The sequence below is a fragment of the Perognathus longimembris genome, chromosome 17, assembly GCF_023159225.1.
Source record: "Perognathus longimembris pacificus isolate PPM17 chromosome 17, ASM2315922v1, whole genome shotgun sequence".
Classification (NCBI taxonomy): Eukaryota; Metazoa; Chordata; class Mammalia; order Rodentia; family Heteromyidae; genus Perognathus; species Perognathus longimembris.
Window position 1 is genome coordinate 28,399,396 of NC_063177.1, and position 16,930 is coordinate 28,416,325.

A 16,930-nucleotide genomic window follows, 5' to 3' on the forward strand; every position below is an offset into this window, starting at 1 on the left:
AGCCATATCCACCACTTTTCAGGCCAAATTTTCCAAGTGTTCAACGAAAGAAACCTGTGTCACCTGGGCCTGAGGCCCCATCATGAGGCCCCTCCTTGCGCCTGCGTGAGCGTCGTTCACGCACACTGTATGCCGGAGACGCGGGTTGCGCGCGCAGCCTTCCTAGCATCTCCGTCGCTAGGGAAACCGGCGGCGCGCTTTCCGGCGCCTCCGTCGCGCGTCGCCTCGGGGCTGTCATGGCGGAGACCATCTGGAGCACCGACACAGGAGAGGCCGTGTACCGCTCCCGGGATCCCGTGTGCAATCTGCGTCTCCGGTAGTCGCACCGCCCTAGCCGCGGGACCCCCCACGCTTTGTATACTGTTAAGATTGTCCGAGCCAAAACTTTTTCTGGTTCCCGCCGTTCCCACTTCCGCTTACGATTCCGACTACTTCCGGTCGGGTCTCCTCCGGTCCTGCTAAGACCTTCCTCCGCCCTCAGCTTCGTAGCACACCTTTCTCAGACCATCCAAGCCCGTGCTGTTCCCAAGCCCCTCAGACCCCCGTCCCCACACACCCTTTCTAAATCCCCAGCTCCCCCCCGCCAGGCCCGCCCACCGCCTCTCAGGGCCGTGCGTGCCCCCAGCCGTGGCCACTCCACCTCCTTTGCATTCACCACCTCCTCCTGGCTCGGTCGCCTGGTGGTGTGCCTTGTAACGTTCATTTGGAGCTTGTCTTTTCTTGACAGAGTGCATCTGCAGAGAATCACTTCAAGCAGCTTTCTTCACTATCAGCCTGCTGCCCAGCCTGGAAAGGACCTCATAGACTTGGCCACTTTTAGGACTCACCCAACTGCCAGTGGGTGTTAGGGTGGTGATGGGACTTCTTAGAGTTTCAGAAAGGGATCTGGGGCACTAAAATTAACTTTTAAAAGAATAAATGTGCTTTTTTTAAAAAAAAAAAGGAGAAATGGAAGGTATAAAGAGGTAGAGTTCTTTGCCTAACATCACATAGATAGTAAACGGTGGAGCTACGGCTCAAACCTAGAAAATTGTAATTACTACATCATATTATGTGTGAAAATTAAGACATTTCTGCTATCAAGATACTGATCCAGATTGTGGTCCAATGTAGAGAAATAACAAATACCATACATTTGATATGTCATAAACTTGCCCGACAACCTCAATAGCAGCTGTGACATTTTTTATGTAATAGAAAATATTCTCCAAGCTTTTAAGTGTACTTATAAACATTTTAGTTACTAGTCTTCCTTCATCCCTTACTTCTTCCCTCTGTTCCCTCCTCCCTCCCTCCTTTCTTCCCTCCTCTTCACTTTTGTGCCTGTGCCTGGGGCATAAACTCTGCCTTGAGCTCTTGCTTGGCTTTTTCCCCTCAAGTCTGGTGCTCTACCACTTTCATTACATCTCTGTTGCTGGTTAATTGGAGATAAGAGTTTCACATTTGTCTGCTTGGCTGGCTTCAAACTATGATCTTCAGATCTCAGCCTTCTGGGTAGTAAGGATTACAGGCGTGAGCCACTGGCACCCAGGTTGTTTTATCCTTCTATTCAGAAATATTCCTGGGAAAGAGGATGGGCTAATGGCTGTAAAGCACGTATCTCTAAAAATGGCACACTCAGGCAGGGATGTATTAGATTTACTTTAAAGATTAATTTATTAGACTTTCTTTTCTGGATGCTCAATCACCTTAGTGTTTAGGATTCTATATGTGGCCTCTGGAATAGGAAAGTTAAAAACAGCAAGGTTGTTTTTTGTTATTGTTGTTGGTAGTGGAACTTGTAATCATCCTGTTTGCTGTCTCTGGACTGTTTTTGCTCAAAGCTATCACTCTACCACTTTGAGCCACAGTTCTACTTCTGGTTTTCTGGAGGTTAATTGTAGATGAGAGTCTCCTGGATCCTCAGATCTCAACCTCCTGAGTAGCTGAGATTACCAGTGTGAGCCACCAATGCCTACATTACTTCTTGGTTCTTATCTAGCAAACACAGACAAGATTGAAGAAGGGCTGTCTTTTCAGCTTATATCTGAATCCCACTTCCTGATGCTGAGTTAGATAAACTTTCTAATTTTATCTAGAGGTATTCATTTACTAGGTAGGAAGGAATACCTTTTCTTTAGAGTAATGATAAATACTTTTCAAATTCTAATCTTGCATTCTGTTCTTATTAACTGGAGTATATACTCATAGCCTCACTAGCCCAAAAGATTGCCTAGGTTGAACTCTTAATAAATCACTGAAAAATACAGTAGATTTTGTAGCAAATATAAGAGCCATAACTTTGAAGCCAGCCACGTGATTCACACCTGTAATCCCAGCCCTCAGTGGGCTGAGGTAGGAGAATCAAGAGTTCAAAGCCAACCTGGGCCAGCAAGACCCTATCCCCCCAAAATAAAAAGAATAGAGACTTGGGCTATAGATGTGCATGGAGCAAGAAGTAGTGCTGATTTGATTCAAGTGTTTGACTGACTCGCTGTTGTGTTTGGAGGTGGACACCGCCCAGAGGAGGAGGAAGAGGAAGAGCTTGTGATTGGATGGCAAGAGAAGCTTTTTAGCCAGGTGAGCCAGCAACACTTTTGTGTTTAGTCTACTTCCCTGCCTCTCCCTGGCTAGTGATAAGTATTGTCAAACTGATTTCCAGAAAAGTTTGACAGTTTATTTTTTTCCCCTGTTGTGTTTATAAGGAGGAAAATAATATGGCTGCCATTGTCCTGTCACCCTTTAGCTCTTAATATTCTTGGATCTCCTGCTTTCCATTAATTAAACAAAGGAAAGTTGGTTATAAAAACATGTTAACCAGGGCTGGGGATATGGCCTAGTGGCAAGAGTGCTTGCCTCGTATACATGAGGCCCTGGGTTCAATTCCCCAGCACCACATATACAGAAAATGGCCAGAAGTGGCACTGTGGCTCAAGTGGCAGAGTGCTAGCCTTGAGCAAAAAGAAGCCGGGAACAGTGCTCAGGCCCTGAGTCCAAGCCCAGGACTGGCAAAACAACAACAACAACAACAACAACATGTTAACCAGAATCAACTACTTAGCCAGCATCACAGTTGTAGGAACTAAAGTCTGATATAGCTGTTTCTTTGTGGTGACCCCAGTTTGAAGTAGATCTGTACCAGAATGAAGCAGCATGTCAGAGTCCTTTGGATTATCAGTACCACCAAGAGATCCTCAAGCTGGAGAGTTCCGGTGGCAGGAAAAACCGACGAATCTTTACCTACACCGACTCCGATAGATATACCAACTTGGAAGAGGTATCATTCTTTGTGAGGCAGCATCGTTTCCTTCTTTGTCTTACTTAGTTTTCTGGCATCACTGGTTCTCTGTGTTAAATCAGAAGCCTGGTATGGGGATAGAGGTAGCTAGTCTCAAAGCGGCAGGGAGCTGATGGAAGCCAGGCTGGAGTAGACCAGGCATAGTTTGCAGGTGGTATGGCTACTGCACTCCTCCTGCTGGAGTCTAGGGAAGCTGGAAGTAGGTAGGTGCACCCAGGTGTAGACCTGTTTTACCTTTTTCTTCAGCCATTGTATCTGTCTTGTTTTCGCAGGGATATTTAAAACATCTTGAGGGTTGGGTGCTGGTAGCTCACATCTATAATCCTAGCTACTTAGGAGGCTGAGATCTGAGCATCGTGGTTTTAAGCCAGCCCAAGCAAGTATTTTTCCACTGAGCTACATCCCAGCCCCACTGATAGACTCTTATCTCCAATTAACCAGCAAAAAGCTGAAAGTGGAGGTGTGACTCAAGTGGTAGAGTGCCAGCCTTAAGCAAAAAAGCTAAGGGACAGTGCTCAGGCCTTGAATTTAAGATCCAGTGCTGGGAAAAACCAATAACAACAAAGGAGGATAGAGCCTGTATTTTTTAATTTCTTTTTCCCCTTATGGCCCTTTAGATGTCTGCAAGGAGCAGATGTTGAATGAATAGTTTTGAAAGATGGGCATGCTTTCTTCTGGAGTTGGTAGCATATAAAATGAGTTATCTGTTTTGGAAAAGCAAATTAAAACATATTTAGTGCTTTGTTATCCATGTGAATTCTTTCCCATTTGGCATTATCCTAACCACCCAGTTTATTTCAATATCTACTAAGAAAGTGAATCCAGCTTTTTGTCAGCATATGTTCAGAATATAGACCAATTTTAAGATGAAGGTGAATAACATTTCTAAATCCTAGGGCAAACACCTTGACCCCTTCTTGGGGTTGTTGTGTCATGGCTCCCCTTCATTTGCATGTGTAACTGTGAGGCTGTCCGTGTGAGGTTCAGGTCTGGGAGGAGGTCATAAGAGGATGGGCTCCCTTCAGGTGCTTGGTCCTATATGGTCCCGGACCAAATGGCCTTCACAGTATTTCTCTTTTTCCAGCACTGTCAGAAAATGACCACTTCAGCCAGTGAGATGCCATCGTTTTTGGTCGAGCGAATGGCAAATGTCAGGCGGCGGCGGCAGGACAGGCGAGGGATGTGAGTGCAAGTGTGTGGGGGGGGGCATGGAAGGCCTTTGTGGTCAGTCCTCTTATAACAGGGTTCTCGGCATTTCCACCAGCTCAAGCTCCTTATTCTGCTATGAGCCTCCACTGGGGTATGTTCCCCTACATTCCCCTTCAGGCTTTTCAGGAGGTACCCAGGGGAGTGACTCTTGCTCTGGTCCCTTCCAGGGAGGGTGGCATCCTCAAGTCACGCATCATCACCTGGGAACCCTCAGAGGAGTTCATCAGGAACAACCATGTCATTAACACCCCGCTTCAGACAATGTACATCATGGCAGACCTGGGGCCCTACGGAAAGTAAGTGCAGCTTCTCACTGTCAGCTCAGAGCCTGTCCTTTTCTACCACTCACCTTCTCCTTCCTGGAGCATGTAAGCGGGGGAGGGAGAAAAGTAAAGAGGAAAGGGGGGGGGAAGACCTTTTTCACTGTCCCTGTATCCTCTGTCCTCCCCCTGAAGCCTCTTTCTTATTCCCTGGAGAGAATCTTGATGGTGATTTGTGTGTGTGTGTGTGTGTGTGTGAGAGAGAGAGAGAGAGAGAGAGAGAGAGAGAGAGAGTGTGTCATGGGGCTTGTACTCAGGGCCCGGGTACTGTACCTGAGCTCTTTTGCTCAAGACTAGTTCTCTACCACTTTGAACCACAGTGCCATTTTCAGTTTTCTGGTGGTTAATTGCAGATAACAGTCCCATAGACTTGCCAAGGGCAGGCTTTGAACTGTAATCCTCAGATCTCAGCCTCCTCAGTAGCTATGGTTATAGGCATGAGCTACCAGTGCCTGGCTTGATCGTGATTTCTTGATTCCTAGGCTTGGCTATAAGACATATGAACACGTTCTCTGTACTCTGAAGGTGGACAGCAACGGTGTGATCACAGTAAAACCTGACTTCACTGGTCTCAAAGGACCCTACAGGTGAGAGGAAAGAAGAGGTGGCAGAAACTAGCATTCCTTCCTTGGATTTTTATTCTTTACTCTAGTTGAACAGACTTCCAGAAAGCCCTTCATCTGTTCCCAAATTCCCAGGCAGTGGTTCATAGTCAATCCTGGATCATATAGGCCTTTAAGGATCTACCAGAAAATGTGCAAGAAACTTGAAAAAAATCATATTAGCCATGTACATAAGTAGAAGGGATTCTCCACACTGCTGAGGTAGGAATGACCACAGTGGGGGCGGGGGGGACTCAGCCAGGCTGGGCCAACTCTTCTTCATCTCTGTTTGAGACAACAGAACTGTAAGTTAGAAAGCACTTACCAACTGTCTCTTTTCAGGCATAAGGACTGGGTGCCAAGGATGTTGTGCAGCCAAGGTTTCCCTGGGACTTGTTCTCTGGTGCCCTTTCTGCTTTGTCACTTTATTTCCTTCCTTCTCCTGATGATCATATTTTGACTGTCTTCATTGCATTGTACTTGGAAGTGAACTGTGTGGCCAGTGACGCTGAATCCCTGGGCTGGGTGTGGAGGGCCTCATCTCTTATCATCAGAAGTGGTGCTTTTGTGGCTTTGATCTCACAGAATCGAGACTGAGGGGGAGAAGCAGGAGCTGTGGAAGTACACCATCGACAACGTGTCCTCCCTTGCCCAGCCTGAGGAGGAGGAACGGGAGCAGCGCGTGTTCAAGGATGTGAGAGCTAGCTCATTCTGTGTCCCAGGGGGAGGAGTCATGGTGCCTGGAACTGAGGCCTGGTCTCAGGCGGGTGTCCATGGTTGCTGGGGAGGACCTTTGTTCCCCGAAGCCCATCCAACCCAGATGCATAGTTGACATAGCAGAAGGAAGGCTTTGATCTCACTGTAAGAGCAGTGGCCATACATTTATACATCAGCTATGCTCTATGCACAGCATATATTTCAATTTGATCTGTTAGCAACTGATTTAGGCAAATGCTTTTATTATTATCACTTCATAAATGAGACAGAGATTGAGTTGCCAGATTCGGTCCCAGACCAGCTGACTCCAGAGCCTCTGTACTTCACTTCAAAACATCAGTGGCTCAAGTGGCAGAGTGCTAGCCTTGAGCAAAAAGAAGCCAGGGACAGTGCTCAGGCCCTGAGTCCAAGCCCCAGAACTGGCAAAAAAAACAACAACAACAAAACAAAACATCAGTGGCTGGTGGCTGGGCTGATTGGGCCTCCTGCTCACCCTGGTCTTCTCCCTCCCATTCAGCACTGACCCCTGGCCTGGCTGGGGCCACATCTTGAAATTTGGCTTGGTTTGTTTCCTCAGCTTTATGGGCGACACAAGGATTATCTGAGCAGCCTCGTGGGCACGGACTTTGAGATGGTAGGTAGCGTGGCTTCCTGCAGCACTGTGAGCTGTGTGAACCAGAATATTCCATGGACATGGAATAGTATCTCTCTTAAAGGCCTCCAAGACACACACTGATGCTTAAAAAGAAAGTCAAAGACTTGATTTAAAACACTACATGCGAATAGGAAACTGTCACTGCATAGGGAGAGGCAGGATGAGAGGTTGTAGTCATATTGGGTGGTGAGAAGAACCATGAGGGCTTTTTGTTTCTCCCAAATTTAGGTGGCTTTGAATTTTTATCAGTAATGCATTTAATGTTGCTTTATCATTCATTAAAAATAAATATAAGGATGAAAACTACCTTTCTTACCCTTCATGTAGGTGTCTTTCTGGAATGTTCCTTTTGAGTTGAATGCATTTCTACTGGTCAAATATTTTGGCTCTTTCAAAACCAACATGGTTTAGGTCAGTTATTGTGTCCTGTTCTATCTCTTCCCTCTTTCCAGTTCCATTTCTAGATCTACCAATAAGGATGGAACTAACAACTGATTTCCCCATTCCTGTCTTAGTCTCTGAAAAATTAACTTTTTTTTTTTTTTTTTGGCCAGTCCTGGGCCTTGGTGAACTCAGGGCCTGAGCACTGTCCCTGGCTTCTTCCCGCTCAAGGCTAGCACTCTGCCACTTGAGCCACAGCGCCGCTTCTGGCCATTTTCTGCATATGTGGTGCTGGGGAATCGAACCTAGGGCCTCGTGTATCCGAGGCAGGCACTCTTGCCACTAGGCTATATCCCCAGCCCTGAAAAATTAACTTTTATTATTTTGTATTGCTTGTGCAAAAGACATTCTTGGTAAAAAGACAAGAGCCAGGTGTCAGTGTCTCACACCTGTAATCCTAACTACTCAAGAAGCTAAGATCTGAGGACTGTGGTTCAAAGCCAGCCAGACAGGAAGGTTCTTGAGACTCTAGTTAGCTGGCAAAAAAAGAGCTGGAAGTGGAGCTGTGGTTCAAGAGCTAGCTTGGAGCAAAAAATACCCGATTGACAGCACAAGGCCCTGAGTTCAAGTCCTAGTACCAGCACTCCCCCCCGCCAAATTATATGAGATAGACACACAAATAGTTTAAAAAGAAAACTTAAGTTTCTTGACCTCAACCATCTAAAGGGTTTGAACTTCCCTTTGCATGCGAAAGGTGCTGTTTTTTCTTACCTGGGTAATTTCCCATACTGCATTGCCCTCCCTGCCATTTGAGTGCTTTTCTCCTATGCATCTTAGAAATGGAGATGGTTCTGTGTTCAGAGTGGGGAGAAAGGGCAGTAGCGGGGTCCAGAATCTTGTGTCAGTTCCTCTGGATATTTGTGGGTGGGGCTGGGAAGTTGCTGGTAACTTCCAGGCCTCCTGATCTTCCACTTCTCTCTACCTTAGACAGCCCCGGGTGCCCTCCGGCTCTTTGTAAATGGAGAGGTAGGTAAGTGTCTTGTCTGAGAGACTTCTAGGTGCTTAGGCAAGAATCTGCAGGAACTGTGAGTAATCTACCCCATCATGGGTTACCCCATATCTTGGTTTGTGTTAAAAAATAGTGAATGAGACTTTTCTGGAACCACAAAGGATTCTGGGTCCTAAAAAAATCTTGTTTCCAGAACATGTGGGCTCCTTAGGACTGGGTTGCATGTCAAAGGTCATAAGCTAAAATAATTTCCTGTTTTCCCTTTTAGTTTCAGCCCAAGGCTATGAATATGACAATCTCTATATCCACTTCTTTGTGGAATTGCCAACTACTAGTAAGTAATATCTTTATATCTGTTCTTATACTTTGACAGTTCTACAGTCATTCAACTAGGCTTCCTTTCCCACTCCCACTGGTACCATTCTTTTCAAAGTCATAGCTCACTCACTCATTGCCAGATTCAGTGACTTCTGTGGTTTCACGTTGCTGGACCTGTCACCTTTATTCTTACTACGGCATCCGTCACAGCTCTCTGCTTCATACAACACTGCGCCACATTCCTGTCATCTCACTGGGGGTTCATGAGGCACTTGGTAGATCCTTTCCTCCTCTTCTGTTGATTTTAAATTGTGACTGATTTGTCCTAAGTGATCACATCTATCCTATGGCTTAAATTCTATCTAGATGCCACCGACTTCCAGACCCTATCACTCACCTTAACCCCTTCCTTCACATCAGACTCATATCCATTTACCTCTTGGTCATTTCTGTATAACATGACCAAGAAGTAGTTTTTGTGTGTGTACGCGTGTGTGGTGTAGGGGTTTGAGTTCAGGGCCTCATGCTTTCTAAACAAGAGCTCTCACTTGAGGTATACCCCTAGCCATTTTTTTTAATGTGGTTATTTTCCAGGTAGTGTTTTTTTTTTTTTGCTCGGGCTAACCTCAGACTATGATCTTCCTACCTATGGCCTCCTAAATAGCTGAGCTCACAGGTACGTGCCACCGCTCCTGGTTTACTGGCTGCAATAATTTTTAATTTTTGTTTTTGCTAAAGCTGGCTTCGAGTTGTAGTTCTGCCAGTCTCTGTCTCCTAAGTAGCTGGGATTACAGTCATGAGCCACTGTGCCTGGCCTCAAGGAATAGTCTTAATCCTCCCTTCCTCCCTCACACTTCCCTTCCCTGATCTTCCTCCTCTTAGCAAAATGATGTCAGTCCCTTAGTGGACTTCAAAAACCTAGGATATATCCTCAATTACTCACTTTCTCTAGCTCCTTAAAGTCATAGATGACTCTGTCTTCAAAAACTGTCCCGAGCCAATGCTGGTGGCCTGTGATTGTAGCACTCAGAAGGCTGAGACCAGGCCAGTCCCAGCAGAAAATTCCGAGAGATTCCACCTCTAAAATAACCAGCAAAAAGCTGGGCTTGAGATGTAGTTAGCATGAGGCCCTGAGTTCAAACCCCAGTATTGGCAAAAACAACAGTAACAAAAATGTTGCACTGGATTTGTCTTTTTTCCCCAGCACTCTGCACTAAGCTACCACCATCTTTTGTGTGATCCAGTGCCTTGTTTCTGGCTTATCCTCTTGCTTCTTCTTTCTTGCCATTCATCTTCTACATATATAATACCTACCTTAAGCTTTTTCAAAATGCAAACAGACTGGGCACCAGTGGCTCACGCCTGTAATCCTAGCTATTCAAGAAGCTGAGATTTGAGGATTGAGGTTCAAAGCCAGCCTTGGCAAGAAAGTGAGATTTCCTATAGCCAATGAACTGCCAAAAAAGCCAGAAGAGGAGCTGTGGCTCAAGTGGTAGAGTACTAGCCTTTGAGTAAAAGAAGCTCAGGGACAGTGCTAAGGCCGAGTTCAAACCCCAGGACTGTCATCCCCAACACACATAGAGAAGGCAAACTGGTTGTGTCTTGAGTTGAAAACCCCAACAGCTTCCCCTCCCACTTAGAAGAAATCCAAAACTGACCCCTAAATGAACAGTTTATTTCTCTCTTACAGCATTCCAGTTATTCTTCCTGTTCTTGGACATTGCCAGCTTCATTCCCATTTTAAGCCTTTTAAGGACCGTTTCCTTTCTCTGGAGCCTTTTCTGCCATATGTTTCCATGGCAGGTGCTTCTTGAGTTTAGGCTTCTGCCTGTGTCACTTTTAAGAAGCATTCTCCCACCCCCACTGTGATTGAGCATCTAAGTCTCTCTGTGTCTATTCAGTTCCTGATAGGGATCTTTTCTCTTTGATTACCAAGACATCCCCAAGACATTCCAGCACATAGCAAATACCCAGTAAATGAATGACACATTGTAGGAATTAATATATGAATTATTCACACATAGTGTGAATAAATGAATCTTCCTTTTTCTCAGTGTCTTATTCTCCTCTCAGATGACTTTACTGTATCTGGTCTTTGATTTTCAGACTGGTCAAGTCCAGCTGTCCAGCAGCTGTCAGGAGTGACACAGAGCTGTGCCACTAAGTCCCTGGGAATGGTAAGGTGGCTGAGTGAGGATTTCTGGAAGGGGATGGGAATCTGTTCCCACCATAGATTTGAGGCTTCTCAGGCTAGTGGGCATGCACTTGGGAGGAGTTCTAGTTGGGCCCCACTCCTCTGTGGGCTCCCCAGAGCTGCCTGGGTTAGGGGCCTCTTTTGGTCTTGGGGAATGGTGGAAGCTATATTTGGCTGTCCTTTTGTGTCTCATGAGAAGGTGACCTTGTCATTTGGCCCCAAGGAAAACAAATTCCCCAAGCAGAGGCCTGGCCTACCCTGTGATACCAAGTATAAAATGTGACATTTCAGGCTGGGAATGTGGCTTAGCGGTAGAGTGCTTGTTTAGCATGCATGAAACCCTGGGTTATAAACAGAAATAGTCAGAAGTGGCACTGTGGCTCAAGAGGTAGGGTGCTAGCCTTGAGCACAAAGAAGCCAGGAACAGTGCCCAGGCCCTGACTCCCAAGCCCCAGGACTGGCAAAAAAGAAAGAAAAAAAAAAGTGACATTCAGTGACATTTCTGGTTTTAGGACAAGGTGGCCTACTTCTCCTATCCATTCACATTCGAAGCCTTCTTCCTCCATGAGGATGAATCCTCTGGTGAGTAGCTCAGCAGTTGATGGTGGCCTCCATTCTCCTCATCCAGTTCCCTCCAGGGCCTGACAGCCCCCTCTCTGCTTCCAGATGCTCTCCTGGAGTGGCCTGTGCTCTACTGTGAGGTGCTCTCCCTGGACTTCTGGCAGCGGTACCGGGTGGAAGGCTACGGGGCTGCAGTGCTGCCTGCCACCCCAGGTAACCTCTTGTCCCTGCCCTTCAGGGGGTCCATATGCCCCCCCCCCCCGAGATTCAAATGCTTCTTGTGAGAAGTAGGGCTAATTAGGAATTAGGAGCATTCACTCGAGCCATTCCTTCTTCCTTTGGGGAATTCTCCCCCTCCATCGAGACACCGGAGTGGAACTGGACTTTGTCACAGTTGAGCAGCCTGACAGCCTGTTATCTGTTCTGTGTTCCTGTGACAATCATGGCCGAGGGGGAGAGGCTGCATGGTAAAAAGGCTCATGGCGTTCATTCGGAAATAAAAGTGACAGGCCATGACTGTGCCAGACATTGTGCTAAATGATTCTCATCTTTCTACCAACCATTCTGTAAGGTATAGATGTTGCCATTATTTCCATTTTACTAGATAAAGGAGAAAGAGGCTTACAAAGGTTGGCACCCTTTTCTGGACTCACAGTGGTGGCTGGCAGAGCTGAGATTTCAATTCCTGTCTGATTGATTTCAGATTGATGTAAGGAACTCCTAACCACCACGCTCACTCACCAGAGATCAAATCACCACCAGACTGGGTGCTTCTGTGGCACTGAGGCCTGTGTCATTGCTGGGGAGTCAGTGTGGGGCTGCAGGCTCTTTGTGGACCTAGCCTCCCCCTCCTCATCCCTTGCACAGGTGCACATACCCTGACGGTCTCCACATGGAGGCCCGTGGAGCTTAGCCCCGTGGCAGAGCTGCGGAGGTTCTTCATTGGCGGCTCTCTGGAGCTAGAGGACCTCTCCTATGTGCGGATACCGGGGACCTTCAAGGTGATGTCTCTCTGGGGAGACTTCATACTGGGAAGTTAGGTTCCTGTTTATATGTTGTAGAAGGTGAGGCCCAGATTAAGGGCCCTCCCTTCGGTGTTCCTGGTGTCCATGTTATTTAGCCCTTTCCTTCCTATGGCTGGGAGCCTGGTATACCTAGCCTTTGGGTGGTGGGATGTGAGAGATAGAATGAGATTTCCTTAGAGTTGCTTTCTATAACCATGGAAATAAGGATGGTAGCAAAGCCAGTGTGGTTCTCAGGGTGGAGACTGCAAACACTGATCCTGTCTCCACTGCGCAGGGGGAGCGCCTGAGCCGCTTTGGACTCCGCACCGAGACCACAGGAAGTGTTACCTTCCGCTTGCACTGCCTGCAGCAGTCCAGGTGAGTGGCCCTGGCCCTTGGCCTTGAGCATCTTGTCCCTGAGTGCTGAAGAAGATTCCTGACCATGTGGTGGGCTTCCCTGCAGGGCCTTCATGGAATCCAGCTCCCTCCGGAAAAGGATGCGGAGCGTGTTGGACCGTCTGGAGGGATTCAGCCAGCAGAGTTCCATTCACAATGTGCTGGGTAGGTTCCTCCTGCCCCCATGGGGCCACCCAGGGCTGTGTTCCTTCTGCACTACAGCAGCTGACTGCATGGCTCTGTCTTCTCACAGAGGCATTTCGTCGAGCCCGGCGCCGCATGCAGGAGGCCCGAGAAAGTCTCCCCCAGGATCTAGTGAGCTCCCCGGAAACTTTGGTCTCTTGACTCACTGCATCCCTGGCTTCCAGCCAAAGGACAAGATAAGGGATGTGTGTGGCCAGTGCTCTCCCACCTCGTGGTCTTTCTTATTAGAGACCACATTGGCCTGCCAGGAACTGGAAGAGCTGGGACATTCCCAGGCTGGCCTTCTGTCTAGTCTTCAGCAGGGTATTCTTCCTGCCATGTGAAGGTAAAGTTAGGGACCCTAGAGACTTCTCTTCAGAGTTCAGCAACTGTAAGTGGACATCATAACAAAGCAGACTTTTGGGTTGAAAGTAGTTTGGGGGGAGCCCTAAACTAGCCTGTCCTTGATACAACCTCTCTTCTGGTCTCAGTAGCAGAGAACTACAGGGATCTCCTATTCCACAGTCTAACAAGGAAGGCTGCCTCCTTCCAAGAAAGGAGGTGAGAAAGAGCTCAAGTCCCTGGCCTGTGAGTCTCAGCCATCTTTTCCAGGCCAGCATTGTTCTGCTGCTTAGGGCTTGCTGAGTTTAGGATATGACTTATTTCTATAGTAAAAGAAGGCTGAAGGAAGTTTTAGTTTTTATTGCTAGCTGGATAGTATCCTTTATTGTTCTTTGTACATAAAAACTTTTTACTGACTGATGTTCTGTGGGTTGTTATTCTTCCTAATGTCAAGGCCCTCTTAACCCAACCCAGGTCTCCTCTTAGCTACAGAAGCCTCATGTACTTCACCAGGCTGACAAATTCATCTTGGGAATATTGCTGCATCTCACAAAGCCCTGAGGTAGATGTTGGCCTTAAAGAGAACCCTTGAAATGATGCTGATACCAGTATCATGATTCAAGACAAGGAAGTTCAGCTTAGAGTCCTGTGTTGTCTCTTGGTAAAAACACCCATTTGCATTACCAGAATCTACCAGGAAGTCAAGAGATGTTGGAGAAAGTTTGAAGGGAATTATCTTACAGTGAGCACCTGTCAAGTGCCAGGTACTATACATACAATATTTCATTCCATTTTCACAAACTTCCTACAACCTTTATAAATGAAGACACTTTATAGTTAAGAAACAGGTCCAACTGGGCATGTGGCTCAAGTGGTAGAGCATCAGCCTTGAGCAAAAAAGCCAATTGAGAGCATGAGGTCTTAAGTTCAAGCCCCATTACCTGCAGAAAAAAAAACAGGTATGGTTTTAAATGAACAATTAAGGCAGAGGGTGAAGGTAGGGGTAGAGTACTTGCCTAGCACCCATGAGACCCTGGATTCAATCGTGGGGATAAAGAAAATAAAGTGGCTGGGAATATTGCCTAGTGGTAGAGTGCTTGCCTTCCATACATGAAACCCTGGGTTCGATTCCTCAGCACCACATATGTAGAAAAAGCCTGAAGTGGCGCTGTGGCTCAAGTGGTAGAGTGCTAGCCTTGAGCAAAAAGAAGCTAGGGACAATGCTCAGGCCCTGAGTTCAAGCCCTAGGACTGGCAAAACAAAAACAAACAAAAAATAAATTGCTAAAATGAACAAGCAAATGTTTGAAGTGGAAGAAGTTCAGTCTTAAAGATATGATTAGACTTTTTCTTTTTCCTTCCCTTCTGTCTTCACATCCTCCATCTCATGCGGGCTGGCAGTTTGCTCTCTCCTCCACTAAACTCTTTTCTGCCTGGAAGAAAAAATACAATTAGAATTCAGCAAACTATTTTATACGTGAAATCAAGTTGACAATTAAGGATACTACAGTTTATACTTATTCACTGTTTCACAGTTTAAACGTAAGTTAAAACTCTATTGGCTCAGGGACGGTGCTCGGGCCCTGAGTCCAAGGCCCAGGACTGGCCAAAAAAAAAAAAAAAAAACTCTATTGGCCATATAAAGTGACAGGATTGAAGACACTCAACTTATATTTTTGTCTTTACAGTTAGTGTACTAGCTTCATTTGTATCCACCCAACTGTTTAACACAGGGTGTGCAGTGCTATGGGGCAAGAGGCTGCCACCTGCAGTCAAGGCCTGCTCAGATCTTCTTAGGCTTGCAGCTCCTTTTTTAGAACTTAACATCAATGTATACATCATCTACATATGTCCCCGTGGTTGGATTTGATGAAGCTCCAGCTCCCTGCAGGTCTATGAGTGCCATACAAATCAGAGACATACTTGTTTTCTGTTACTCACATAGTCTCCATGTGTAACAGGCCCATTGGGCCCGAGTATGATTTATCAAACGAGTGTATTTGTTCTGCCCTAGCCCATCATAGCTCTTGGATCAGGAAATGGATCTGTGCCTTACATTTGTCAAAATCTGGTGCTTTGGGCCAGGCTGGTGCTGAGTCAACAGATGTTGTTGCAAGCCTGATCCTGACATACTTATATCTAGATGTTGGGCCATGAAGGAAGCCTCCAGCTTTTTTCAACTATAATATCCAAGAACCTCCCTCTTACCTTCCTCTGGTCAGCCTGAAACCAGCTGCAGTGGAGCAGCTGGCCACATCCTGATTGGATCTATCTACTCTGCTCCAACTGCCCCCATCAAGACAGTGGTAACGGAACAGGGCTCAGGATCTACCTCTGTCCCCATGGGTTCTGGAAATGGAGTCCTTGGCCCTATTCTCATGATCAGAACATTGAGGTGGACAAGAAGTGACCCAAGACGGGCAAATGCAACTTTTATAGTCAGTCATGGGTCGGACGGGGGAGGTGTTCTTCCCAGACAGCATTGAGGACTGCTGTTATGAGGTCCCAGGTAGCTGCTGGTTGGGTAGTAGGTGGGGTTATCTGGAGGGGCTATAGACAGAGTCATCTAAAGGCCTTCTAAAGTTGTAATGGCCAAAGAGGAGCCTCCTGAGGAAAAGCCACTGTTGAAGCAGGGCTGTGACAGTTTGATCTTCCAAACTAGAACAAAAACTTTTTGGGGTGCCTATGCCTGAGTATTAGAATCTTCCTGAGGAGACAAGTCAGTCTCTCTCACTCTCGCTCTTTCTCTCTCTCGCTCTTTCTCTCTCTCTCTCTCTCCTTCCTCTCTCTCTCTGTCTGCCACTCCCTTAGTCTCTTAGCAGGGGTTGCCTAGATAAGCACTCTAACACCATTCCAAGGGTTTTTTTGTTTTGTTTTATTATTTTTTTTATTTATTTCATTTATTGCCAGTCTTGGGCCTTGGACTCAGGGCCTGAGCACTGTCCCTGGCTTCTTTTTTGCTCAAGGCTAGCACCCTACCACTTGAGCCACAGCACCACTTCTGGCTTTTTCTGTATACGTGGGGCTGAGGAATCGAACCCAGGGCTTCATGTATATAAGGCAAACACTCTTGCCACTAGGCCATATTCCCAGCCCTTTTGTGTGTGTGTGTGTGTGTGTGTGTGTGTGTGTGTGTGTGTGTGTGTGTGTGTGTGTGTGTGTTTAATATAAGAACTGATTAGGGGCTGGGAATATGGCCTAGTGGCAAGAGTGCTTTCCTCGTATACATGAAGCCCTGGGTTCAATTCTCCAGCACCACATATACAGAAAATGTCCAGAAGTGGCACTGTGGCTCAAGTGGCAGAGTGCTAGCCTTGAACAAAAAAGAAGCCAGGGACAGTGCTCAGGCCCTGAGTCCAAGGCCCAGGACTGGCAAAAAAATAAAATAAAATAAAAAAAGAACTGATTACCCTGAGGACAGCCCAAAGAACAGTGGAGGAAGTAGCTGCTTGACTGACCACTCCATTGGCCACTGGGAAAATGGCCCTGTGAAGGCGGGACAGCTGCCACATGGCAGGCAGGAGCACTAGTAATGTGGTTACTAGATGACAGCAGCACTGCCAATCCAGCCTGGGTCTCTGCAGGTTCTGAAACCATTACAAGATTTCATCCCCTGCTGCTGTCACCTCTGGGACCTGATACATGGGAAGCATCTGGCAGCTGTTGGTCAAGAGGCTCACACCTCTAATCCTAGCTACTCAGGAATCATGGTTGAAGCCAGCCTGGGCTGAAAAGTCCCCGCGAGATTCTCATCTCCAATAAA

At 46.8% G+C, this 16,930-nt stretch overlaps 1 protein-coding gene across 2 annotated transcripts; it reads left to right on the top strand.

The window, feature by feature from the left end:
- The first annotated feature begins 172 nt into the window (after positions 1-172).
- Positions 173-13,584, top strand: Mks1 (MKS transition zone complex subunit 1). Of its 2 annotated transcripts, XM_048366110.1 has the most exons (18): positions 173-316; positions 728-837; positions 2,489-2,559; positions 3,101-3,256; positions 4,362-4,459; positions 4,654-4,782; positions 5,289-5,393; positions 5,994-6,102; positions 6,703-6,759; positions 8,149-8,191; positions 8,439-8,504; positions 10,595-10,665; positions 11,195-11,264; positions 11,349-11,456; positions 12,111-12,244; positions 12,543-12,625; positions 12,711-12,808; positions 12,897-13,584. In XM_048366110.1, exons 1-18 carry the CDS (start codon positions 237-239, stop codon positions 12,986-12,988), a joined length of 1,680 nt encoding a protein of 559 aa, XP_048222067.1. In that variant the 5' UTR covers positions 173-236; the 3' UTR covers positions 12,989-13,584. The 2 variants fall into 2 exon arrangements, with proteins under 2 accessions (XP_048222067.1, XP_048222068.1); XM_048366111.1 differs by lacking the exon at positions 6,703-6,759 and having other exon boundaries at positions 200-316.
- The last annotated feature ends 3,346 nt before the right edge of the window (positions 13,585-16,930 follow it).